The sequence below is a fragment of the Leptonychotes weddellii genome, chromosome 1 (assembly GCF_054177405.1).
Source record: "Leptonychotes weddellii isolate Sample4059 chromosome 1, ASM5417740v2, whole genome shotgun sequence".
NCBI classification, from domain to species: Eukaryota; Metazoa; Chordata; class Mammalia; order Carnivora; family Phocidae; genus Leptonychotes; species Leptonychotes weddellii.
The window spans coordinates 172,749,556-172,776,956 of NC_138369.1; the positions used below are offsets into that span (position 1 = coordinate 172,749,556).

Below are 27,401 nucleotides of genomic sequence, written 5' to 3' on the forward strand. Positions count from 1 at the left end.
ATATCACTGAAATCCTACAGTAGGTAGCCTTCTTAGATTGGCTTCTTTCACTTGATACTATGCATTTAAGTTCCTCCATGACTTTTCATGGCTTGATACTCATTTCTTTTCAGTACCAAATGATATTCCATTCTCTGGATGTACTACAAGTTATTTATCCCTTCACCTACTGAAGGACTTCTTGGTTGCTTCTAGTTTTGGCAATTATGAATAAAGCTGCTATAAACATGTGTGCAGGTCTTTGTGTGAGCATAAATTTTCAACTATTCTGGATAAATACCAAGGGGCACAACTGCTGGATCATATGGTGAGACTACATTTAGCTTTGTAAGAAACTGCCAAACTGTCTTCCAAAGCAGCTGTACCATGGTATCCATCACTCAAGGTTGGGTTTTCTTTTTATGTTTTACTGTGTCTCTATTACTCTCAAGCTTTCAATATGCTTTATTGAACATCTCTGCTTGAGCTCTGAGCAATTAAGGCAGGTGACTGTGTTTTAGGCTTTAAGTGAAGTGATAAGAAAGAAGGGTATAGCCTTGGGTAGCCATTTATAAGCTGGCAAAAAGTAACCTCCACGGAGGGAAGAGTGCAAGATGGTGTTGGGATTACAAACAATCACCAGGTCTTATGTGTGAAAGATACCTGCCTTTCGCAGGCATCCACAGGTATCCCTTGTAGCAAATGCATTGGGATACTCGGACTACTGTTTATCCTGTGGATGTAAAGTGGAAATAGAAGGGAAAGCTTAATGGCGAACTAGAGAGATGAGAACTATTTGGTCACTGACAATTAGAGAGTTTTTCAACATCTTATTCTAATAAAGAAAATGAGAATCTGTGGATCCTGGAGGAGAAAAATAGCATTAAAAGGACATAGGATATTAAGGAGAAGTCCTTCAGTTCACCTTAAATTTGACAATTTTTCTAGAGTCTGATATTTCAGTTGAAGATGATTAAAAGAAGAAACCACAGAATAGAAACTCTCAGGAAATTCACACACAAAATATAAAATGTAAATAAAATAAACAGTTATGATAATGTGAGTGAAGTGTTTTTAGGTTTTCTTGATCAGAGGATAAATTATACATTTAAGAAAACAATGTATGCCATATAAATCCAGTACCTACAAATGGTCATATTTTTAAACCAAGTCATACGACTTCTAGCGACCTACGGATATAATCTCTACCATGTTTAGAGCTCTACGGACAAAGATATTCACATTGCAGTGTTTTTCATAAGAATAAAAATTACAGAAAATCACTAAATGTCTTTGTGTAGGAAAATTGTTAAATGTAATAGGGTGTAGTCCATGTAATCAAATGAAGTTACTAAATTTATACTTGCAAAAATTAACCACAATGTAAAATACTAATTTCCAATATGAAACAAGGTGAAATATGCCAAATAGTATTTTCTCAAGCCATGTTAAGAAAAGAAAATATGTATGAAATATTGAAGAAAATGGGCCAACGTGTTCAAAGGTAGTGTCTATCTGGTTGGTAGGGTATAGACATTTCTAATTTTTTAATTATTAAAATGCAGGAATTTGGGAATAGTAAATATTAATTTGTAATAAAACATATACAGATATATTGTTTCATTTCTCTATCTTATTTATATACTATCAGGTCAGTTTCTTCCATAGGTGTTGAGTTCCTCAGATTTAGGAAGGTTATCAAATCCAGGATTAGGTATATATTCGTTTAAATATGAGGACTAATGATTAAAAATTGTTGTAGGGAAAATATATCATTATTTTTTAATAAGTGAGGATCATTTCATGTAAATGTAAGATACAAGTGTTTTTAACCTAAATAATTCACATTAAAATAAAAAAATGTGTATATTCAAATAATGCGCATTGGTTAATTATTAGGGACATTATTACTGGTTTGTGGGTATAGAAGAGGGAATCCTGTTGCCACTAGTAGCTTACCTATTACTTGTAGAATTGCTTATCTAACTTGAAAATTAACAACAACATAATTTTATTACGGAAACAACCAAATAATCCTGTGAAATAAGAGATTTTCAAATTTAACTACCTATTGTATTTGTCAAAATGCATTTGGTAAATGTTCTGTTTCCTCTCAAACCTCCACCTGTATAGGATCACTTGCCAGATATGAAGGATTTGCTGTTATCTAGGATGTAATAACTGCCCTCCGTATGATAGGATTTGTGCAGACATCACCTTGGTCAATACTACCTATGGACAAAAAAATATGATTTCTGAGTGCTGTGATCAATATTTGGGCAACCAGCCCTTCCTATTATGATCCTTGTCATATCAAATGGGTTCATTGCTAGCCACCGCTTGCTTCCTTTTTCCTGCCTCACTTTGTCCCAACTATATTCTTGAAGTTGTGTCAATCACTCTTTTGTCAAGGTGTTATAAGTTTGTTACATTATCTGCTCTGTCCATCATTATATTGGCCAGGAATGTCCTGGCAAAGAAAAATATAATACCCCTTAGAGTTAAGAAAATATTATTCTGGCAAGTGGCAAATTATAGGCAATTATTGCATGATTTCAGAGCGAAGTGAGCAGTTATTTGCCCAAAGGGAACATGAAATAGCCATGAAGGAAAATGACCCCATGTATCTTGAAAGAAATTAAAAAGTAAGAATCTGTGACAATTAGGGTGCCTCAAGTATCATAAATCTCTCCCTTCTGTTTCTTAATTTCAAATAGAATGGCTAAGAAAGTAAAGCATTTACAAAGGAAGGTGTTAAAATCTAAATTTTACTACTACAGTAGCTACTATCAGACGCTCGCAAATAGCCTGGTAAAACATCTAAAGCGCTGTTGTATCAAGAAAGGCGAAATTATTTTCAAAGGCATGGCCGTTAGAAAAAGTGGTGATAATGGAGAAGGAAAAGCAGTAGTAGGATAATCTATTTATAGAGGTTTCAGGCTATCTGCCTATATATATAGTGAATTTTTTTCCTTTGTGGTAATAAAAAAAAAGTCAAAACAGGCAATTTTCTAGACAAGTAAATGAATAGGTATAATGGTTTATGACATTTCAAAAATATAAATGAACACACAGAATGTCCCATTTCCTCATAGTACAATCTTAACACATGTGAATTCTGTTAACAGAGACTAAACAAAAATAACATCAGAAATACACAAATAGAAGTAATGTTTAAATCCTGCCCACAAAACACCATTCGTGCCTGGGGATCTATGTGTGGATTGTATACCTGCATGCCTTTTGCAAGAACCGATTGCAGATGGAAGAGGTAGAATCTCTCTGAGAAGATAATTTCCACACATAATGCACCTTATCGGTTTCTATCTCTCTGCTACTCCTTGATGTTCATTTTATTGATTCTTCTAAAACAAATTTATCTGCTTTCATTTAACCATGCATCCAGTCCTGTTGATATTTCCTACTACTCAGCTCTTCATAGCTTCCTGAGTCCTGTTCAACTTTCTCTTATTTTTATAAATGGAATAACTAAAGCCCCAACTAAATCTCTGAGACACTTCCTCAGGTAGATGCACACGACGGTAATTTGTCTTCAATGTAATTATGAGTCACCTAAAAGAGGGAGGATGCATTTCCATACCTTTTATATCCTGTCCAGTACACATGGCTTAGTCCCATTCAGAGATTTGGTACATTTGGTAATAGCACTCAATGTCTGCACGTGGGAAGCATGCGTTTGGAGTGGGGAGGAGGACAGTGGGCAAAGGCAATTTTTCTACAAGTTGTCCTCACACTGGCAATCCGCTGTGGAGCAGAACTGACCAAGGCAAATGTCAGGTTCTATATCATTTTGTCACTGCAATGGGGAATGGATGTGCTTCTGATGGAGTCCTGGAGAGGCACTTCTACCTTTGGCTAAGAAGCAGTTTGAGCAAGTGTGGGAAGACTTTCTTTGAGTGTGGGTCACCCTGCTATCGAGACCTCATGGCAACATAAATTCAGGCTAACTATGCATAAAACCCCTGAGAGCCTGTGTTGATAAGCTTCCCATAGGTTCACAACTCGCAACTCATGCCTCAGGGATGGAGGGGCAGCCATTCTGGCTCTTCTTGACCATGCAAGTCTGGACTTCTATTCTGAGAGGTTGTAATTACTATTATGATTTTTTAGCATAACATGGCCCTAGACCCCTTTTCCAACTCCATCCAATCTTTATATTTGCACTGTAGTTTTTCAAATTAGACTTCTCTCTGTTCTCCACACAAGCTGTGTGCTTTCATATCCACAGGCTCTGCTTAAGCTCCTCTCTGTCCTACCCATGTCTCTACCCATCTAATTTCTCCTCTTTCTTCAAAGCTTCCTGAAGTTTTTCTCAATCCTCTATTCAGAAATGATCGCCTTCTCTTGTGCCCCAATAAGTGTTTTCTCTAATGACACTTTAACAACCTGATTTATATGATCGAATCATGTGTTTATTCTTGATCTATTCAAGAGTACCAGGGCTTTATTTTTTCATTGTTACCATACACACAGGTACACACACACACTTACTTTCCCTTTTTCTCTCTCTCTCTGATAGTTTGTACACGGTCTTATAATATAAACCTCTACTCAGAAATTTCATTAATATCTGATGGATCATTGCTACCTTCTCTCCTTCTTCCTGAGTCCTGTTCAACTTTCTCTATTTTTATAAATGGAATAACTAAAGCCCCAACTAAATCTCTGAAACACTTCCTCAGGTAGATGGACACAATGATAATTTGTCTTCAATGTAATTATGAGTCACCTAAAGGAGGGAGGATGCATTTCCATACCTTTTATATCCTGTCCAGTACACATAGCTTAATCACATTCAGAGATTTGGTACATTTGGTAATAGCACTCAATGTCTATTCTCTCCTCCCTCCACCATATTCTAAGAAGATTTAATAGTTAAATTACCTTAAAGGGCACCAGTCAAATTCTACTCTGGCGTAGTTCAACCCCTTGCCTGAAATAAAAGTAATTCGATTTCCAACAATATAAGGGGGAATCTAATTCTCAGGATTATCAGGTGTGTGTGTGTGTGTGTTTGTATGTCTTAGGCACTTGACCACTCCTGATGTCACACTGAAAAATTTCAGGTTCTACGGTGAAGAGGCTTTTTGGCACAGGTAGTATGCTTTCAAATTTCTTCTGCGACCGTGTGTGTGTGTGTGAGTGAGATTGTGTGTGTGTGTGTGTTTGTGTGTGTAGTATTTTTTGATTCCCTAGAGAAATCAAGAACTGGTGAAAATAAAGGAGTCATTTTCACACTTATAAATGTGCTGTTTCCACCCTCTCCTGCAAAGAGCTGACTGTGACCTTACTTAAGTACAGTTGGTGCCTCGCAGAATGAGGAAAATGTGTGAGGTGGGAGCTTCAGCAAAAGAACTTCCTAAATTTATTGTCCTAAATATACTACTATAAAATCAAGCAAAAGAAGAGGTTCTCAAACTGAGGGGTGCTTAGACTTCAGCCATCATATATGTTGACAGCTGCCTTTGCCTCTACTCATCTCAAAAACTCTTCCTAGATACCAAGTAAGTGAATCTTCTGTGTAAGAAGATCGCATTCTGCCTGGGGAGCACAAATCTCAGACAGTATCTCCCCTATCCGTGTTAGCTTGTTTCTACTCTACCCCTTTGGCCGCCCTGAAGCAAGGAAACCTGCATTTCAGCATCAAATCCCAGCGTGTGTGTTGCAGGGCAGTTCGGGGCCTGGAGGGGGGTGGTGGGGGATTGGATTCTGAGCTCTACAATATTTCTATCCCCCCCACTTTCTACTTCTGCGTCCTCACTGATAAAGAAATGGCCAATGGTCTCGCTGGGTGTGAGGTGAGGCAACTGAGTATCCTAAGGAACCAGAACGAATGTGCAGATGAAAGGATCCATTGTCAGTTCCAGCCGGCGCTCTGACCTAGGCCGACCGACCAGGGCCCTGGGGCCAGGGAGTCTGCCTCCTGCTCGCTCTTGCCGCAGGCTTGACATCGCACTCACAAACCTTTCTTAGCCACGGGAGAAATAATGATATGCCCCAACCTTCAGAGAAGGAGAGTTAGTTCTGGGCGCTTGCCACGGCTCCATCACTCCAATTCACACGCGCGCACACGCAGGTGTGTGTACCGGTGGTGGGCGGGCTGAGGAAGAATCCCCGCGCAACTCATCTTTGTACCTTTCCAGGACCTCCCTCGTCGCACTCCTCGCGGGGACCTGGCCGGTGCTGTGCGCTGGGGACGGAGGGCAGAGCCCGCTGAGAGTGGCTAGGGGAGACTTTGGACTTGTCCAAGGACGCGGCTAGCGCTAACAGCCGAGTTTAACGCAGACCCTCCAACATCTCGCCCCCTCCCCAATCTCCCTTAAGTACCTGCTCTTAACGGCACTGGGTCGACGTAGATGAGGACCACCGTTCAGATCTTCCTGCCTACCCTCTACAGAGGGAGGAGACAGGCAGTGTAGACACTAGAGGACAACTGCTTCCCCTCTACAGCGGCAGAGTGGAAAGCGTGGGAAGGGGGCAGCCTGCTGAAGGGTTGAGCGAGAGGGAAGGCCTGGGAGAGACAGAATCTTTCCCCTCCCACGCCCTTGGAGGAATTCAAGCGGCAGAATACACCGCCCGCACTCAGATTCCCCGCTCCCGCTAAGTCCGGGCGCGCTTAGAGCCCGGGGCCGGGCGGCCGCCTGCAGCATCAGCATCAGCTCAAGCTTCCGCGAACCGGCCGGCGGCGGTGCAGAACTCCAGGCTGCCCTTCCTCCTCGGCCCAGGGGCGTCCGCAACGTGCGGGTCGCCGTCAGGCTGAGCGTGCGGTCGCCACTCGCAGTCGTGCTCGTGCCAGCCCGATCGCAGCGGCCACTCCAGCTGGAGGCACCGGGAACCGAACCCGCTTCTCCGAGCTCGACTGCGGACGAATCCTGGGGCCGCGCGTCGCGAGAGAAGCGGCCGCCGTGCGGCGCGGAGGGATACACCTCGGCCTCGCCTCCCCACCCCGCGCCCCCGCCCCCGCCCCCGCCCCCGCCTCCCTCCCCGCCCGGCTGTGCTGCCGCCGCGGCGGCCGCTGCTGCTGGTGCTGCCGCCGCCGCCGCAGCTGCCTGGATATAGTGCGGCAAGGAGCGGAGCTTGCAGTCACTTTGCGAGGAGGAGCGCGCGGGCTGCGGGCGGCTGGGGCACCCCGGGAGCGGCGGCGGCTCTAGCTGAGGCGGCCGTGGCAGCGGAAGGTTCTTTCTCCAGGGCTGGACTTAATAACTTTGGAACTGTCCTCCAGTGTCACGTCCTGAACATGAGCCTCCTCCTCTCCTTCTACCTGCTCGGGTTGCTTGTCAGTAGCGGGCAAGGTAGGAGTGTGGTGCTTTATTGCATTTACTTTCCCTCCCCCTTCCACCCAACCAAGAGAGGCAGAGGGAGATACAAGAAGAATTAAATGAAAGAACTAAAGTTATAGTTACTGTTGTTGTTATTTTCACTGTTTATTTTAGCTGCCGCTAAAAATTGTATCTGTTCTGTGGAGACCCTTAAATAAGAGAAAATACAGAATTGGAGATTGGCATCAGTGAGCAGGAGATCGAGGCAAACTGCTTCTTTTTCTGGGATCTTGGCTTGCTCTGATTTTCATTATCAAAAATTGGATGAGTATGTTGGTGTGTATTAACAGTTAAATATCTAAGATTGAGGAAGGAAAGGGAACGACGATTTTTTACAGAAGCCAGCAAAAAACTATCAGCATTAAACTCGTTTGTGACATCTCTCTCGTGTGCAAGAAATTCAATTCTTAGAGACTCTTTTTCCCCCCCTTTCCCAAGACCCCAATTCCTGACTAGGAAGTGAACGATGATGGTTTATTTCTATTGAAACTAAGAGAGGGGCCATGGATGTTGTGTGTAAGACGGCAAATGGATAAAACTAGGCATGTGTTGCAGTCATTCATTTTCAGCAACCCCCCACACTTGTTAATACATCAAGGTTGAAAATTTTTATAGCGTCAGATTGTGATTACACCTGTAAGGGATGTTTTAGCTTGTGGAGAACTGGTGAGATTTTTACCTCTTGAGGAAAAAAAAAAAAAATGAATAGCTTATTAAAATAACCTGAGAGAATTTGTGGAAGCTACCTCTGTTTATATAGAGATAGATCTGAATTTATCTTGCTTTGTTTGGATAGTTCACGTTCACATAAAATATATTTATAATAAATGGAAGCATTTTCAACTGTCCAGACAAGTTTGGACATTTAATTGGGAACACAAAATGCTAAAACATGCATTGGTGGAAGTCTTTAAAGAAAAAGAAAATAGATGTAATTTTGTGACGTGTGGTAGTTGCATAGGATGTTATATTATTAGTATGGTGTGAAAATTGTTTTTTGAGAAAACATAAATTACAAGACAAGTTAAAATATCTCCACTATATTCGATTCTAAGCATTTTCTAGCCTCTTTTGTGTTGCTCATTTGGTCCAGCAGGGGGTGGTAGAACTCCATTTTAAACCCAGAAATGGTTGTTTCTGTTCTTCCACACTCACTGGGTCCTTCTATCATTCTTCAGCAGGGCTTGACATTTTGGATATGAAGCCTTCCTTTCTCTGCCCTCACCTCCCTAAAGCTATATAGTGTTAGTGGCTGATGAAACATGATTGGATGCAGATTTTATGTTCAGAAATCAGAATGCAAAACTGAATGTTGCTATAGTTTATAAAGTGTCTTGGTAAGATGCTACTCATTTCCCCTTAATAATATAAAGTATGCAAAATTTCAGTCATAGCAAAATTGCAGATATATCCATCTGAAGCTGATATTAGCCTGGTTAATTTAATCACTATTTTAGCAAAGATCAACATATACTTTATGCCCTACAGATATGCTGCTTTTATTTTTGCAGAGCTGCTGATTTATGTTTAACTGTTCATTTATAACATAGACAGGTATTAGTGAATCCTAAGAAGCAGTCCCTGAAAATTGCAGTTAAAATACCACTGCAATTAACTGAGTGTAGCTAGTGTGGAGTAAGATGGGGGCATAATAGAAAGCAAGTTTATGCAGATTTACGATTACATTGTGCCTGGTTTGGAGAAGAAATATATCTCCGTGGTGGAGTCTGTGAATTTACATTTATGGACACTAAGTGTGTTGGAATTAGGGGGACAAAAGAGAAATCTAGGAATGTTTAAGTACTATATGCAGACACAATTTAATTTGGGGCTGTATATGTGACATACCTGAAATTGTGATTCCCCTAATTTATAATTCAGAAAGCAGGGTGATTGTACAGAGGGGCTCTAACACTAAAGCATGCCTGAAAGGGAGCCTGTATTCACTGTAATGAAACAGGGAAGGAGGAGAGCATCATTCTACATATCTATCTAGTGCGATTTAAAAATGCATGGCACTCATAGAGGTGTAGATGCATATCAGAGAGACCTAGCTTTTGTGAAACTGAACATGTAGTACTTCTGTGCCATGTGTCCTAATGAAGTCGGAGATGCTGGGAAACAGCAATCCTGATCCTGGAGTCCAATTCTGCTATGCTAGTGTTTTGTCCTCCAATTAAGGATGCAGAAGCAAGTATCAGACACACCACTGGAGCAGTTTTTTAAAAAAAGGCATCTAGTGTAACTCATAATTTTGTTTATTCTTTTATAAATGGGGTCGTGGAAAAGCCTCCAGTTAGTGATCCCTGGGCTTGCCTTAGAAATACTAAAATCCCAGCTTGCTGATTTATGTTTCCAACAATATACTTGCAGGGGATTTTATGAAGCATGATTGAAGCTATTGCTTTGGAAAGTGGTGTGCAGTTAGACTGGGGAAAGGCAACGGTGATGTATTCCCTTTTAAGTAGTCAAAACGTTTTGAACTGTAGCAGTTGAACAGCAGAAAATGACAGAAGTGAAAAACTGAGCAACTTAAGTGGTTGCCAATACCATAATTAGCTAACGAGGTCTAATAGTTCTAACTTTCAACACAACATTATTGTTCTACTGTAGTGAGAGCCTTTTTTATTATAGCAGAAATGCTTCTTTAAAAGCCTCTCATTTCCACTGCAAGATTAATATCTAATGAAGTAAGGCTGGGATTTAATTGTCAAGTCTGAATTTAGTTGTCAACGGAAAGGAGATTCTATAACTCTTAACTTCGGCAATTATTTTTCTTTGTATTCAAAACTTGGTCACAGTCTCTGTCATCATAAATCTCAAGTAATAACCTGAGTCTGTGATTCACAGTGCATTTGCTGTTTGGATCTATGTAAATCCCAATTCCCAAACCGTAATACGTATGGGCTCCTTTCCTGAAGCTTTAACGCTTTCTAAAATTATTGTCTTCTCCTTTTTAAAAATTACTTAAGTGTGATTATAATAAACATCTATTACTGGATGCTTATATGTATGAAATAGAAGGATTTTTGTATGAAACTATAAGGTAAGAACAGAGCTGTTCATCTCTTTTGCAATCCAGTTCAACCATACAGTCAGAACACTTGCCTAAGCCAAAATCATGGGGAGAGGGAGGTGAATTGCCTGGTTAATTAGTTGAACTTACAGGCATCTGCTTACATTTTCTCTCTCTGGTGAAGTGCTAATAAGTCATCCTTCATTAGAGAAGTGTACCTTCTAAAAATAAAGCATGGGTGTGTGTGTGGGTGGGTGGGTGGGTGTGTGGGTGACTACTAGTTTCACTTCTACAGGAAGGTCTCCACAAACCTGTCTTCAGTGTAGGCTGTGACACCGTCAGCCTCTCTCACGTCCTTTTTAATCTAGTCTGCTCTAATTTGTTGATGTCAGCCTCTTTTCAACGTTTCTATTGAATCAACTCCATATGCATTTGCACTTAGAGAAGATAGGCTGTGTGAATTAATATTGTTATTGTCAATGAACAACCCAGAGGATTTCCTTTCCTGCTTTATGTCAAAGGAGTTAAGCAGAGCATTTGGCCACTTTAGTTTCTAATGCTGAATTGGAGCCCAGGAGAGCAAGAAGGGAAGGTGGTGGGCCCCGGGGGTCCAGTGAGTCTTTTCAATGACACAGTGGGCTAATGTTCTTCCAGAGGTAATGTCCCATTAGAGAAGCAATTAATGGAAGAAAATAACCTCATTCAGTACAAGAAGAAAGTCAAATTTCATATAATTTAGTAAATAAAATGGCTTTCTTTCAGACATAAAGCTAGTTTGTAATAGGACTGAGAAATGAGCTATACAAATTGAAGCTGGTAACCAAGCCTAACAGTGTCATTTGTTTTTGTCTATTTCCTTGGGAGGCAAGAATGCGAATGGAAACAAGGTTGCCAATCAGAAGGCCCCATGGAACTAGTCCTGCTGCTCTCTCTGGCTTTTGACATTTGGAAAAAGATTTTAATTTATCTGTTTTCAAGGTCACTCTCATAGGAGTGAACTTTTGAAAGCATGAAGAAAGTGCTTGATAAGTGGTAGCGCAAGTTTGAATTGCTTTTGTTTTTGTTTGTTTGTTTGTTTTTTATTTGGTCCAGAATAAAATGAGTCCTCTGGGTGTTGTGCAAAATTAATTTAATAATTTTAATATTCTGACAAGGGGGATATCATTGTTTTTCAAGTTTTATTAATCTAGATTCTAAATTCCCTGTGCCCTTTATACTATACCAATTATATTGAAGATAAATCTATTTAAAAGTTTATAAAATAGTTTTAATTTTCCAAATTATATGTTATGAGAACACTTTGAGATGCACCAAGTGCTTTTATGCTTTTATTAAATGTAATCTTCCTGAACTTCATAGAGCCAAGGTATCTTTAATTGTTCAGCAAATAAAAGTGCTTCTATATGGCACTATTTAAAATATTTTAATAACTTTTAACTATTTACATTGTTACAATTATAATAGTGCTGGTTCCAGATGACTATCAATGTACTTCCTGGTGTCACATATTCACTTGGGCCACTAACAATTCATCAACCATTACAAGGCATTTTAGAAAGCTATGATCGAATGAAGCAGACTTGTCTGAATTTAAATAGTTAAGAGGTATGATAGGGAATTTTAAGAGTATTTACGAATGTAATGATCAGCAGATGACAGTTTTAAGGATTTCAGGTCAGTTGGTCAGAATTTTCTTGGCTCCATTTTGTTATTAAAATTAGCAGGAAAGGGGAAAGAACACTGGATTTGAAATCAAGATTTAGACCATTAAGTCTCTTGACTTTGAAGAAGTAACTTAAACTCTCAGAGCCATCATGTGCTTATTTGAAAAATCTGACGTAAATATATCTGATAGTTGCTATACTGCCATGAGGAGCAATTGTGATAATAGGTATGTGTAGGGCTCCTATAAAATATCAACCCTACTGTGCCAGACATTATTATGCCAGATGTATATTATGAATACAGACAAATCTGCCCATGGTTTAAAAACATTCCATTTATTCGTTTTTTTCCTTAAGTCATCGCAAACTTCTCTGTGAATAGGAATACATATGGGGGGGGAGATAATCTAATTCATTGATAGGGTGGCTCATTCATCATTTACTCATTTATCAAGCATTTATTGAATGCCTATAGTGCCTCAGACACCTTATTCAGCAGCATTCCTAGGAATGGTTGTATAGGTTGTGTGATGAACAACTCCAGGGGGCGCCACTCATAGTCGTGGTGTTAGAATACATATTTATTTTCACAATTTTCCAGCAGATGGCAGTAAAGGGTCTTGAGGAATGGGTTTCTTATTGTATGATAAATCCCTTTTATGGGCCAACACCAGGTTGGTATTAGTCGAGGAGAGGCTTAGGATGGGCACACGATTAGGATAAGTGATTTACTAAAAATCCAAATAGTAGCTAGAACTCTGGTCTCTAAACTCTTAATTCAGTTCCCAAACTTTTGCAGCAGCTTAAAAAAATTAACATTTCTTCAGCTCAGAGTAATGGTAGTATTTAAATTTTGTGCCATTTTCTCAGTTAATCAATTAAAAAATACTTGTTCAGGCCTTACAATTATTATAATGGCAGCATCTTGTAACCCTATAGACCACTGGCTGGAAGTGCATTCACCTTGTAACGAATGATCAGCAAGAATTCAAGGGACTGTTAACTATTCTATGGATGAAGAAATTGAGGTACAGAGGAATTACCTGATTTGCCTATATCAATTATAGTTAGGAGTTATCTGGAATTAGGATTAGATTTTCTATGCCTACTTTTAATGTATTTAATGTATTCGTTTGAAAATTTGCATGTGTGTGGAAGGGGTAGTGCATAGAATTCAACGTTGATAGTTGAGAAGGCAAAAAATGTAAAAGCCAAGTAAGCATATGAGAGATCAGTTAACTGGTCAACAAAATGTTGCAAAATGAGAAAAGATATATAATTAATTAAAAATTAAAGGGTCTAAATAAACCCTTAGGAATTCAAAAACTAGAAAGAGCTAAAATTTGTTGAGTGTTTGCTAACTGCCAGGCTCTATTGTAAGTACTTTACATGTACTAAGTAGCTCAATATGTACAACAGCCCTCTAATTATTAATTGTACTACTATTCCTCTTTCACACTTGAGGGCGATGAGGCATAGAGAATTTAAATAACTGTCTAAGTTTGCACAGCCAGGAAACAAAGATGTGAACTCAGGACATGTACAAAGATTTGCCCTTTAACCAGGACTCCACCTTGCCATTCACTGAAGCAGAAGGGGATTCAACATGGAAGATGGAGAAGATAAGACAAGGAGTTAACAACAGGTGAACACATGGTGAGAAAGGATGCTCCCAGTGTTCAGAGGACAGAACAATTCAATTAATTAATTTAAGAGTTTGGAAAGGTGAGTTGTTGGACTCGATTGTGGAAATATTGGTGGCACTGAGAGGCAGAAAGGCCTTGAGGTCAGGCTGAGCTTGACTCTGGTGTAGATCTTCAGGAGCCATTGTTTGGGCAGGAAAAGAACAAGATTTAAGTTTTGTTTTGTTTTTAAGTCTCCTGGCCATGCATGGGGTGGACCAGAGGGAAATGAAAAAGGAGTTGAGGGGTCATGTTATATGTTTCTCTGGAAAAATTATTGGATTTTAATAAGGCATTCGATTTGAGAAATTAGGAAGCAGGTGGTACCTGAAATTTTAAGCCTTTTTGACAGAAAGAATGGTTATCTTAATAGAAATAGGGAAATAGATAAATAAGACCACTTATTTTAGGCGAGAGGTGTTTTGTTTTTGTTTTGCTTGTTCGTAGTTTTCTACATTGATAGTTGAGTTTGAGGTATCCATGGAACGTCTAGATAGAAATGTCATCAGTAACTTTGGAAAGGCCAGCTGTTGATCTTTTCATTTCAGAATTTTTCTCCACTTTTATTTAACTTTGTTCTCTTGTTCTTCCATCACTGTTTGCTCTAATATTATTTGGTGTGTGTGTGTCTGGAATTTTGAGTAAAATTTCAGAAGCATATAGGTCAAATTTCTTTTGTTATATATTCTTAATTCATTTTCACTGCTTATGCATAACTTTATTTTTCTTTTTTTATTCTGGGGAAACAAAACATGAAGAAATAAGAAAATAAAAAGGAAATGAAAATAAACTAATATCAAAAATTTTGATATGAAATATATAGAATTGGACATTTTTCTGTTAGTCTTCAAGGGAACTAATATTTTTGAGTGCCTGCTGAATGCCAGGGAGCTGTGCTGGGCATTTTCACTCATTGTCTCATTTAATCCTGATAAAATCACCTTTGATAGATGATGTCTTAAGATTGAGAGTGTCGGATTGGCCTTGAGCATGTTCTGAGTATGTTCTGTGGCTGACACCCAAAGTCGCAGCCAAAGTGCAGCCTATGCGTTTAAGATAGAATTCGGTTCCTTTGTTTGTGTGTTTCTTTGATACAGGATTGGTTAATAGGGGGATGATGCAGGAACTGTGTTGTTCCATATATCACTTCTTCAGCTCATTAATTTTGAAGTGATTAAGAGCAAGCTTTCTCACTATAAAGAGAAAGCCTTAGCAATCTATGAAGATGTTAGTGAAAAATATGAAAATATGAAAAATCAACTCAAGTGCTTTCTTTTACTGCAAGTATTTGTTTGTTTAGAAGTTTAAGAACCATCTTGATTTCCCGTATATTATGTATCTGGAAATATTAAGAGTGCAGCTAAAAAAAACTGGAAAGTCACTTTCTCCTGTGTTAAAATGATATATTTGTTTTTACTTTTTTAAAGGCTACACCCTGGATCATAGTTTTCATTTTAGAATGAATGTCCTTCAGGCCTTGCATCTTGAAAGAAGATACAAATGCTAGGTACAAGCATCAGTAAAGATTTAACTCTTCTGGTATTTTAATTAAGATTATTATGGTTGTTGTTAGTGCTTGGTTACACATTTCTGTAGGTTTGGAATTTTCTGACCTCTAATCCTGTCTTTTCCCATAAGCCGTGATATTTTTTACTGCGTAATTTTGCAGGCACCAGCGTTTTTCAGGGAGGCAAATATGGTGTTAGCATAGAAACACATGCCACCACTTTAAAATAAACCGATGTAATAAAGCTAAGACTTACAGTAGAGTACATCCTAATTTAAGAAAATAAGCACACATATACTTTGTTCTAAGTATTAATGAGGGTTGTGGACAGTTTTTCTAATATTATAACTTGTCCATTCTCAACCAGCTTTTTAATAACTACAATACTACTCTTTCTGATTATTTTTATATTTATTGCCCTCCTTAATTTACCTCTGATTATTATTATCTACCAATGACAAATATTGAATATACTGCCTGAGCAGAGCGGTTGCATCTTTATATTCTAGTGATAGCTTTGTGTCATTGATGAGAAAAATCTGAAACACAGATCATGTGAAGATTAAAATATAACATGAAGTATATGCCATAATCTTTGTCAAACTACTGATCAATGATATTGACCTGTTTTTTTTTAATTTTCTTTATTTACTTACATAAACCATTTATAATTTTCTAATGTTTCTAATGCCAAGTGAAATTAAGTACATTTTCAATCCTGTTCAATTCTTTTTCATACTCTTTATCACAAAATCACTGGCTTCACCCTACCTATTGTATAGATTATATACTAATATTTTAAACTAGGTTAAACTTTTGAATTATCAAAGGGTTAGAGTTACATTATAGAATTTAATGATTTCAAATATACATATTATATAACGAGACGTACTAGTTAACAAAAACTTTGATGGTCAACTTAAATTTATCTACTTGAAGTCCCACGATTACCCTGAAATGTAGATACTATTCCCGATTTAGAAAAGAGGAAAATGAACCTCGAAGATATCAAATTACTTGTCCAAGAAGAAACTCTTGAAAAATGGTTGGTTTAGAACTTGATATAAATATTTTATTCTAGATGCAGCATTTTTCCTATTGTAACCTCTGTGCTTTTACAGAAATACATTTTACTCCTATTAATGGAGCAATTCTCAGAAATAACTTTGTGGTACAGTAGATACTTTGTTACTCTGCCCTTCAAAGTTACTTTTGGACTGTGTTTACAGGATACATGCTGTTCATTTTAGAGGACTCCCTTTCACTTGACTTATTCGGGAATTCCTGACTTAGAACTGTTAAGACGTCTACCTTTTATTCACTTGCAGGATCCTGTTTTCTTAGCCCCGTGCTTGTTACTATGAACACCGAACACTTTTGCGCCATTTCTAAAATTCCCAGACTTGGGCCCTGTGTCAACACATCTCATTTATTTTATACTTTTCTTAACTTTCTTTGCTCGGACAATTCCTATTATTTTTCTTCAAAACTCAGCTCAGCCATTTCATCACTGAAGACATTTTTCTTTCTCTCAACACATACATACCCAGTCAACGTGCAAGACACTGAACATACAATCATAGATGGTAATATACCTGAATTCTGCATGTCAGACTAAACTGTAATTGTATGTGACCTTCTGTGTGAACTCCCTCAGAGCAAGAATGCCTTTCCATGCTGGCTTGCCATTAAATACAATGCACTTGGTTAGGGAGTTCACTGTAAATTCGTATGTGTATTCCTGAAACATAGTAGATGTTTAGTAAATACGTGCTAAATAAATATTTAAATATTACCCAGCAGGAGTAAAACAAACTATTTAAAAATATATTTAGTTTTGACTGTTGGGAATATATTATCTGTTGGTCTGGGTATTTGTTCTAATAATTTTGTTTATATCACTACTGTACGTGATAGGCCTTCAATAAATATTTGAGTATCTATAAAATAATCCAGTCAGAAGGAAAGAAAAGATAACCTGCCTTATCTCCTGTACTGAAAATAAATTAGACCAGGAATAAAGCAGACTTTTAAATCTTGCTATAAGATTTGTTTTTTTGAAGCCTTATCTAAGACATAGGAGACCATTATGTCGTTGAGATTTCAAAGTCTTCAGTACATAGAAATAAATGAGGGAGATATAATATGTTGATAATGGTATAATTAAACAGATTAGATATTGTCAATAGTAAATGCCTGATTTGTCAATAGAACAAATATTTAAAGTCCTCAGAAATCAAGATAATCCCTGGGGTTAATTAAAAGTTGATTATTCAGTCAATGATTATTGGAAGCCAATTTTAGACTATATGTATAGGAAGACAAGCAAGATAAGAGTATTTTGCCTTATTTTTTCATAGGCACTTGGATTTTGTTTCTTTTTTTAAAAAAGGAAATTCAGCTTAACCTAAAAACTTGCTTTCTTATCTGGTAGCCATGTTTTGTCATGATTTTATGATGTTTTCTATGTCTGACTTCAGTGGTAAGAGCATTTAAGTTAATTGGACAAAATACATTTTCAGATACTCCAGAATGTCTTTATCACCTATTTATTTGTCTGCCTTCCATTTATCCCCTAATGTTACTGGTATTGTGTATGCCACTTCTAACTTGAAACACAGTTTGCAATTAGAGATATGACCACTGTTTCTGATTCATCCATTTTTTTACTTTCATCCCCCCCCCCGCCCCCAAATTTCACATAATGTATGATCACTTTAATTGGTTATCCACGTGAGTCATTTTGTTTCAGAGCCGGCTCATGAGCCCCATGCTAATGCATTTTATCTCTGTGGGCATTGTGCGTGGTCGGCAATTTAGCAACAAAATTCAGCACAGGTTATTGAAAGATACTGTGTCATTCTCTGTACTTTACTGAAAACTTTCACAATCATATCCAAAGTGGATAGGAAGTATTCAACTCTAGTATTCTCACGATCTCGTCTGATCTCTCATGATATTTAAATAATACTTAGTACAGAATCCTGAGTAATTATGAAGTACCCTAAGTTTCTAATGTATTTTCTCTTTCAAGTTCTTGTTCTGTTTCTATTGTATGAAACATTTTATTAAAAATACCCTCCATCCTACTCTGTGCATTAATAGAGATTATTTGGAGAAAGATGACTTCTTCAAGCAGAATGTCGCTCCTTGCTAGGAAAATCAAAGGATTAACCTTACTGACTATGGTGGGGCAGGGGACTTGTTAACTTTCACTTGTTTCTTCCCATTTGGCTGCCTCTCAGCTCCTCATTTAGAAGTCTCCACATCTCAGGTTGATGTACCTGCAAGTGGATTTATGATGGGAGAAGGGAAGTTGTCCTAAGAAGTGTAAATTGTCTTTGACTAATTGTGACTCCAGGACATATTCTGACTCAGCAGAAAGGCATGCAGGGAGCTAAGAATGAGAAAGGAAAGTAAAAACTATTAGTAAAGTTCAAGTACTGTTTTGTTTCGAGGGTGATTCATCACCTAAAAGGTAAGGAAGGAAGGAGTGGTAGGGTAAAACTTTGAAGAGCTGGGATAAAGGGTGACAGTTATATGCATGCAAGGGGAGAAGGAGATGCCCACCTAAACAGAGAGGGACTACAGACAACCTTGTGTCCTCAAGGAACAGTGTCTGTTTGTAAATATTTCATGAATTAATTGAATGAGGGAAGAGTCAGAGATAAACAAAGCAAGACACTAGTTACAGTGGTTAAGGACAGATTTTAATCAGTAATTTACCATATTGGGAAGGAAGGATATTACTCTATTCAATAGGGTAAAGAGCCTAGTGTTGCTTTGTATAGAGGTGACCAGGTGACCGGGTGTTTTAAAGAGACAATGAAGAAATAGGGAGGAAGGTACATGGGGGCTCAGTAGAGTCAGGGAAGTGAAAAAATTACAAAAAGCAGGAAGGGGTGGTTTGGTCTGTTTGAAACCGCCTGAGTTTGTTAACTGGTGGTTATCAAAGTTAGGCTCTTACCCTCCCACAGAGATTGGGAGATAGGGGTCCTATCTGGAGGTGTGGACATAAACAAACAGGAAAGTCTTTTGGCAGCCTTGAGTTTTCTCAGGCACTTTAAGTCATCCCAGGGATGCAGCCTTGAGCTGTTAAAAATAATGTAAATGCTTCATTCAAATCTTTATAGGTCAGGGTTGAGACCTAGTTGTGAAGAGAGCTCAGCGGAGCCTGGTTAGAATTTAGTAAAGGGGAGAATGTCGGAAAAAAAATCTGTCAGTCACCGTGCAGAGTACTTTCTTATGGGTTACCTCATTTTTATATTCACAACATATATGAGATTTCTGAAGTATTATTTTACAGATAAGGGAACTGAATTTCATAAAAGTTAAGTGTCATCTAATAAGTCAAGGACTTGAAATTCAAATTTAGCTAATATTTGGTTCTAAAACTTTACTCATTTTTCTGACTTAAACATGGTACCTTTGAAGCAGCAAGGGATAGCTGAAGGGAAAAAGGAAGTACTAGGAGTAGCTTTAGTAGTTTCAGGTTTTCACCACTCTTTCTGGCTATTTCTTTTGAATGGCTAAATTCTAGGTGAATGACTACCAATTAGCAAATGAGTAAATCTTTTAGGGGCCTAAAACATTAATGAACATAGAGAACTAACAGGATTTAGAAATATTGGGTTCATGGTGGTTGCAAGGTGGGGCAGTTTGATTGTCCAGGTTAGTGTAATTCATTATAGCATTAATATTTAAATATAAACTATATTTTTAAATGGCTGATCTTATTGTAAAAACTGGAGTCATGAATAATTCAGTAAGTCATCAGTTTGTGATTGACTTACTGAATACTTTCATAATGAAATTACATCAGTTTAGGATGCTTTTCAGGTCAAAGAAGAAAAGGATACATTTAGAAGGGCTTAAAAATAAAAATCAATTATAGCATGTAAGAAATCATCTGGAGGCAGGTTGGGACTGCATGTTTCTCCTTGGTTTTTGCTATTTTTCCTCGACTTTATGGAAGAAAGTTGTCTGCAACAGTTTCATGTATCACGTTCTTCTACAATAAAATCTTAAGTTAGAAAAGATAAATATGTCACTGGCCTTGTATTACAAAAAAAGGATACATTCTCATATATCATCCGCAGACTTCTCTCAGTTCTCATTGGCTAGAATTGTATCATAGAAACTCCCCTAAACTAATGGCTGGTGAGGAGAATGTCATCACCATGATTTCCCCTGATGAATCACCTCCTTTCTGTTTCTGAGGGGAAGGTCACCCCCCCTTGAAGCGTCTGATTGTTCCATCAAATTCAGTGTTCATTTACTGAAGAACGAGGGAGAAGAAATAGGGTGCAGTGGGTGGTCAGGTGTGTCTGCCACAAAGATGTTGAGGAGGCCCTTTTTGACAAAGAATGTAAACTATGTCAGAAGTCAATATTTATTAAGCACTTACGGTGTGCCGTTTCAGTGTACTTTCTATGTGTGATCTGATTTAATTCTTCAGACTTACTTGTGAGGATGATTCTGTTTTAGAGAATAGGATGGGAACAGATTTTGAAGTGTTTGAATGACCTGTCAAACTCACAAAGCTACTCAGTGGCAGAGTTGGGATTGGAACCCCAGCTGGCTGGCAACAGAGTCCTCTTTCCTTGCCAGGTGGCTGTAAAAGGAAACTGTTAACATTGGGCATAGTTTTACTATTGTTAGCATTGAAGAATGGTAGGTAAGGATACTAACTTCCTTTGTGAACAGGGTATATCCTGGGAAGTCTCCTGAAAAAGCTGTTATATACTTGATCTTATTTAATATCTGTGTTTACACATCTTTTACTATCTTTTTCTTTTTAAATTTTACAGATAATGAAATTAAGAGAGAGTATGATAAAACAGTTTACCTGAGGTCACATAGCTATAAAGTGGCCAAAGTGGGATTTGACTAAAGACTTACTTTGAATTTGAGGGCTTGAGTGCTTCCTGCTAGACAGTGTTTGAAGACTGTATGTATGTATGTATGTGTGGCATGGCTGGGGTAAAAGATTTGGGGTAAAACAAATCATATAAACCTGACTGGTTTTCCAGAATCTTATGATATCAAAGAAGTTAATTTTTTAAAGGAAATATATTTCATTTTCATTGCTTTTTTTCCCCCAAACTAGACAGGAGAATAATGTTCTCAAATTTAAGGGGGCCAAGGAAAAATATTCATTTGATTTCTGAAAGAGTTGAATGAAAAATAGAAATGGAGGCCAGGGTCTCCTTTAGAAAGAGAAATGGACACTGAAAACAAAATATTGGTTTGATATTGAGTGATGAGACAGGCTAAGTATTGAAATGAGTAAACTCACTAATCAGGGTGCTAATCTACTACATGCCTAGACCAAGATGTGAACCACACCAGTTCCTGGCCTCTAGATGGTTTCTTCCTGAGACTACACAGTGAATTAAAAGGCAGAATAGAGATTAAGATGCTTAGGGTATAAAACTCTGTGTGTGCTCTGTAATTACTTTTTCTTAGAAAGCTATTCTTCTTCTCCCCATCCCCCACCCCCATGCCAGGTACTCTCACCAACACTGTTTTTATGAATGGCCAAATATATAAAATTATATATACATATATATATATGTATATATAGAATGGGGGGAGTGTGTGTGTGTATGTGTGTACACCTACGTATACATATATATATATATATAAAAACCTTGGAAAATCATTCCATCATTCCATGCTGTGTCAAAATGCTTGATATATTTATTCCATTATTTTCATTAGGGCTGAAATTCATGAATATTTTAAGTGATTTCTTCTTTGCTGCTTTTTGCCTCTAAGAAGAAAATGTACTCCACGATAAAACATTGGACTTATTATTCACACTTAGTGTAACTGAAGACTAATTAGCTAGTGGTTAATTTCTCAAGACTACAAAACAATATCTGTTGTCTCTCTGTTATACAAAATGAACAGCTAAGCAGCTCTCCCACCTTATTTTTTTAAACAAACTCCCAGTACACAAACATTCATAATTTATGATGTTTTCCGTCAAAACATATTCCCTGAATATAGATAAAATCAGCATTTGGAACATGGATGCTTTGGTTCCAGCTCAGGGACTGTGATTGAAATGCATGCACATGCTTGAAAAATTCTTCATTTTCATTTTCCCCAATTTGTAACTGCAGACATGAGGGCTGCTAAGTTTCTCGCAGTGTTATGCTCTCTTTTACATTGCACTGTACAACTGAGTTATAACATTTGTTTCAAAGCTGCTGAACAAATTGTTTAACATATTTGTAATATCACAGTAAGGATTGGATCATAAAATGTAGATACACATTCTCTTGTATCTGTGTTTGATTGTCATGTCCTTTTTGAGGATTACTAAGTAGATAATCTGCTTCTATTTCTGATGACAGAGAACAAATTCATTTGTGTAAAGAGCTTTTGTGAGATATGTTGCTAATGTTTTTCATATAAAACATTTCTGTATTTGCAGGTATTCAAGACAACTGAGTTTACTTATTTGCAGCCAAGTAATAGTGTTCAAATTAAATAGTGTCTATTAGCTTTATCATTGACTGGTTTATGGTTTTATGGAGATAAAAGTATTTTGAGAAGAGCCTTCCTTTTTCTATAAATGGCATTGAATCATCCCATTTTAAAAGATGTCTTTGATATTCTTTTAGTCCTTATGGTTTGGTGACACCAGTCAAAATTGTTTCTAAAGTGTTCAGAATTCACATCACGTGGCTGGTTGTTGAAGCGTTCTGCCTGAATGGTTGGGTTCTAAATGAATTCGTGCCAGCACATGGCAGTTCCAGCCATTGAGGCCAATGGCTGGTTAGTGCTGGGGCAAAACTCTTTCCCATGCACAAGTTGGTAGTGGTTTCCTGCAAATAAATTTGGATCCTGTGGCCCAAATGATGTCTTCAAGAAATAACTCAACATCTGTGTTTTATTTCCAGCTCTGTTCCATACTCAGTGAAGCCCAGATCTCTACTTAGAGCTAAATATCTTTACATTCCCTTCGGCGTCAAAGCAAAAGTTTTTTTAATTTTACTTGCAAACATTTTTACTTTGATTTGTGGACATGCAAATGCTTTGAGCCCTCAAAATATTCTTTCATGTCAGAGGCTGTGTGATGGTGAAGAGCACAGAGTCTGAACGCTGGCAAATTTAAATTCAAATCCCGTTCACCCACTTGCTTAATGAGAGATGGCAAACAAGTGATTCACTTCTCTATTCCTTAATATTCTCATCTGTAAAATGGGGTTAATAATAGCACTACTTGCATAGTAAGTGTTCAGTTAATATTAGCTATCATTATTAATCACTCTAAAGCCAAGGTGTAATTACATATTTTTTTTTATAATTTGTTAACCAGCCTTCCTTAAAAGGCTTCCAAAGAGTTTGGCTCTGTGAAAAACAATGCTGTGGTAAGATGTCAGATTTTTTTTTTTTTTTTTTGAGGTGATTATTAGTTTTGGAGAACTGTGTTGTCACTGCACCATTGATTACATTCTGTTTAGTTTTCCCACACATTGTGAAGGGTGGATGGCAGCTGGTAAGTTTGGCATTTGGGACCTTTATGGTATCTGGGGTCTCTGCTTTTCTTTGTTAGCTGTTTGCTATCATGGTGCAGGGCATCACAACTGAGGCAGAACGAGGAATTAAGGATAATTACACCATCTATTATGTGACCAACTGAGAACTGTTTAAACTCTGAATCTAGTGCCAAGTTCTGTCTTGCTCTCAAGGACTTCCTCCTCTTCCCATAATCCTACTCAGACTCGTGTCTGGGTTTAGGGGAAGCTTATTGTCTTTGTTTGTTTCTCTACTCTTATCCGTCCTTAATTCGAATGCGGCTCTTGGTTCTGCCTGGAATTTGGGCAGTATCTGTACTACTGACTGTTGGTTTGCAATCTGGCCCATATCATGGCAGGGTGGGGGGAGGCAAGAAGAGACTAAAGAAAGAGGCAGATTGGTAGGTGTCAGGTTTAATAAATTTACAGACAAGGCTTATGTTGAGTGCCCACAGACAGTAATCTCTGCACCTACCGGCCACAATCTTGAAAGTTTATATAGAGGCCTGAACTGGGTGCAGTCATGTATGCCAACCACATGGTCTCGCCAACACATTGTTCTCTCAAGGACACGTACTTGAAAATGGCTCCCATTGTGGGAACAGTTGGCATAGTGCACTAAGGCTTGGTGAGGAGGTGAGGAGCCTCCAGTTGCCTGTGTCCAGCTCGTGGGTCAGCTGGCAGTCATGTCCTCTTGATGACCTCCTCCAACACTGATGTTTCGTATAGTCTGTTTCCACAACATGATCAGTACAGGTGGTTCCCACACTACTGAATAAGGCTCCACCTCAGCTCCCACTGACCCTGGTATGCTCAGAGGCTTAGCATTAGGAGTTCCTCTCTTACGACCTAGCTAGTTGTAACACCCCCCCACCGCCCTGCACCATCTTCTAGCTGCTGGGTTTTCTGGTTTATTTAAGCTTTAGTGATCTTCAACATCCCCTTCCCTGGCCAAGGTGTTCAGTGACAATATAGTCTCCTCTAATATTTGCATCATAATAAAGGAATTATAGGAAAGCTTGTTAAATCTCTTGCACAGTGCAGTAGAGTTAGTGGAGACTTAGGGGAGGAGCATACCTTGGGCCCTCTGGGGCCAACTAGCCTTCCCAATCTTTGTTCCTTATTGTAGTCAGTCATGCCCATGCCCTTTGCATGCTTGCAGATAGAAAACAAAGAAAAAGCCCTGTTCTGCTCTCAAATCTCTGAGTGGTGATAGTAGTAGACATTATGGTGGTAGAGATGGTAGGGCAATCTGGCCAGTTGCCTTCTGGGTCCCACCAAGAATGACAACACAAAGAAGGAAAAGGTAACTCTCTGACACTGGACAATCACCTGTTTTCATCATTCCCAACAACTAGTTGCAGTTCTCTTTTTAGGGAATGGGGAACTGTCCTTAGAGCAGGTGCACTCTTCTTTCTCTGTGGATCATGTTTTATAACCTCTTTGCTCTGAGTCATCCGTTACTGATATTTAAAGGGACACTTGTTATGAAAATACTCTTTTCTTTCAAGTGCCTGGATTTTAACTCTAAAATCCTAGCATTCAAAGCTACCCATTCTGTCATGCTCTACTTAAAAGTGCCATTTGAAAATCAAAGCTAACAGTGACACGTGGTTCTCCACTCTTGCACTCCCTGTCAAGGGCTGCATGGCTTAACGGACTGAGTGCAACGTCCCAGGCAGCAGGTTCAGAGAGCTGCAAGATGATGAAGACTCTGGGGTGTAGACATATCAAAAGGAAATGGAAACATGAAAGAGGGGCAATGAGCAAATTGTGATCATTATGTTTACATAAAGTAGAAGGATTGATTTGATCCCCAACTAAAAATCCCAGAATAATTTTCTAGAGGTAGCTTTTAGACCCTTCATAAGAAGGCAGTTTTGAATTCTCTGTTTATCATATAAAATGAAGCTCAAACCCTGCGTTATTTTTGAAACCTTTCTTAGTCATTCCAAACTACCTTTCTCTCTTATAAACCCCTGGAATATAGATTGGTACCGCCCATTTATAATCTCATATAGTCCTGGGTTGTAAAGTATTTTAATTTCACTAATCTTGTCTTCTAAATCAGATTCTAAGACAAAGGCTTTCTGTTATGTGATTCACATAGTGGATGCTCAGTAAAGAGCTGTTGAAAAAAAAATAAATGAATGATGCTCTTATAGTGCTATTTATATTTATAATAAAAGTAGAGATTTAAAACTGTGACAAAAGGAATTTGTGTTAAATGAAAAAGTATCTGGCTGTGAGGACTCACAGATTAGCACATCTTACTGATAAATGTTATAGAATATTTGCTCTTTTTTAAAAGAGTATTTTTTTTTAAAGATTTTATTTATTTATTTGACAGAGAGACACAGCGAGAGAGGAAACAAGCAGGGGGAGTGGGAGAGGGAGAAGCAGGCTTCCCGCGGAGCAGAGAGCCTGATGCGGGGTTCGATCCCAGGACCCTGGGACCATGACCTGAGCCGAAGGCAGATGCTTAACGACTGAGCCACCCAGGCGCCCCTAAAAGAGTATTTAAAAAAAATAAATATACATATAATTCAAGATTTATAAATATATCCATTGCCTCCAAAAAAAATATATCCACCGCCTCCAAAAACAACACCAACAAAAAAAGATTTATTGATTCATTTTAGAGAGAGAGAGCATAAGCGGGTGGAGGGGTAGAGGGAGAGAGAGAAGAGAGAATCCTCAAGTGGACTCCCTGCTGAGTACAGAGCACCAAGATCAGGACCTGAACCGAAATCAAGGGTCAGGCACTTAACCTCTACTGAGCCACCCAGGTGCCCCAAACATAAATTTTTATCTGATTAGAACAGTTTTGGTGGAAATATAAATTAAATAATCAAAGTTGTCCCAAGTTCTCTGAAAATATATACTTAAATATTAAACTCATGTGTTTTTCCTTCATATTAATTCACTAGTTTGAGTTAGCAATTTAACAAGGAATATTTATACTTCCTTCTCAGTGATCTCTCTTACAAACTTTTAGAGAAGAGAGCAAGTAAGTATAATAGTCAGAAACCCAGAGGTTTATCTTCTGGTATATATTTTAGTTACTAATGTGCATTCCCTACCTACCTAAATTTCTTTTTTTTTCCCCCTGACTCTTAATAGTCCATAGCAAAAGTCTATTTCACTTATAAAAAATATGGAATGACTTTTCAAATGGCACCACCCAGATAAATATTTGAATTATTTTGTTACTTAAAACTATTATATTAGTAATACGCCCAAGTTAATTCGTTCTGACTACTAAATATGTCCAAAGAATACTCTAACATCTATGTTTTGAAATAATTGCAAAATATTTAATCATTTTTTCTAAATAGTCCATTTGTGTTCATGTAGTATTATAGAGTATTGACAATTTCTGAGTAATCCATTTTTGATTATTTTTAATGTTTCACTCTGAGGAAACATGTCAAAACTTTTATAATCTCTTTTCAGTTTAATTTTAACAGGAAAAAGGTCAGAAAGTTAGAAGTGGTTTGTATATAAATATATATCTTACAATAATTAAATAAGCAAAACTGCCAATAACAGAAGCACACTAAAAGTTCAAGTAGGAGAAATTAGCCATCCTAAAAATGTCTGTGATTTAAAATAAAATATTCCTAAATACTCAATTTACTTTAAAATGCGTTAGGATTTATAACCTGCACATGTGAAAATT

The 27,401-nt window shown here is 38.0% G+C and overlaps 1 protein-coding gene across 2 annotated transcripts in view; it reads left to right on the forward strand.

Moving 5' to 3' along the window:
• Nucleotides 1–7,002: 7,002 nt before the first annotated feature.
• The window catches only part of NCAM2 (neural cell adhesion molecule 2), a 470,380-nt gene continuing 449,981 nt past the window's right edge, over nt 7,003–27,401 (forward strand). For both annotated transcript variants that reach the window (XM_006727618.2, XM_031031149.2), the window contains exon 1: nt 7,003–7,292. In XM_006727618.2, coding sequence (XP_006727681.1) covers nt 7,238–7,292 — 55 coding nt within the window. In that variant the 5' untranslated portion in view covers nt 7,003–7,237. The remainder of the gene's footprint in view (nt 7,293–27,401) is intronic.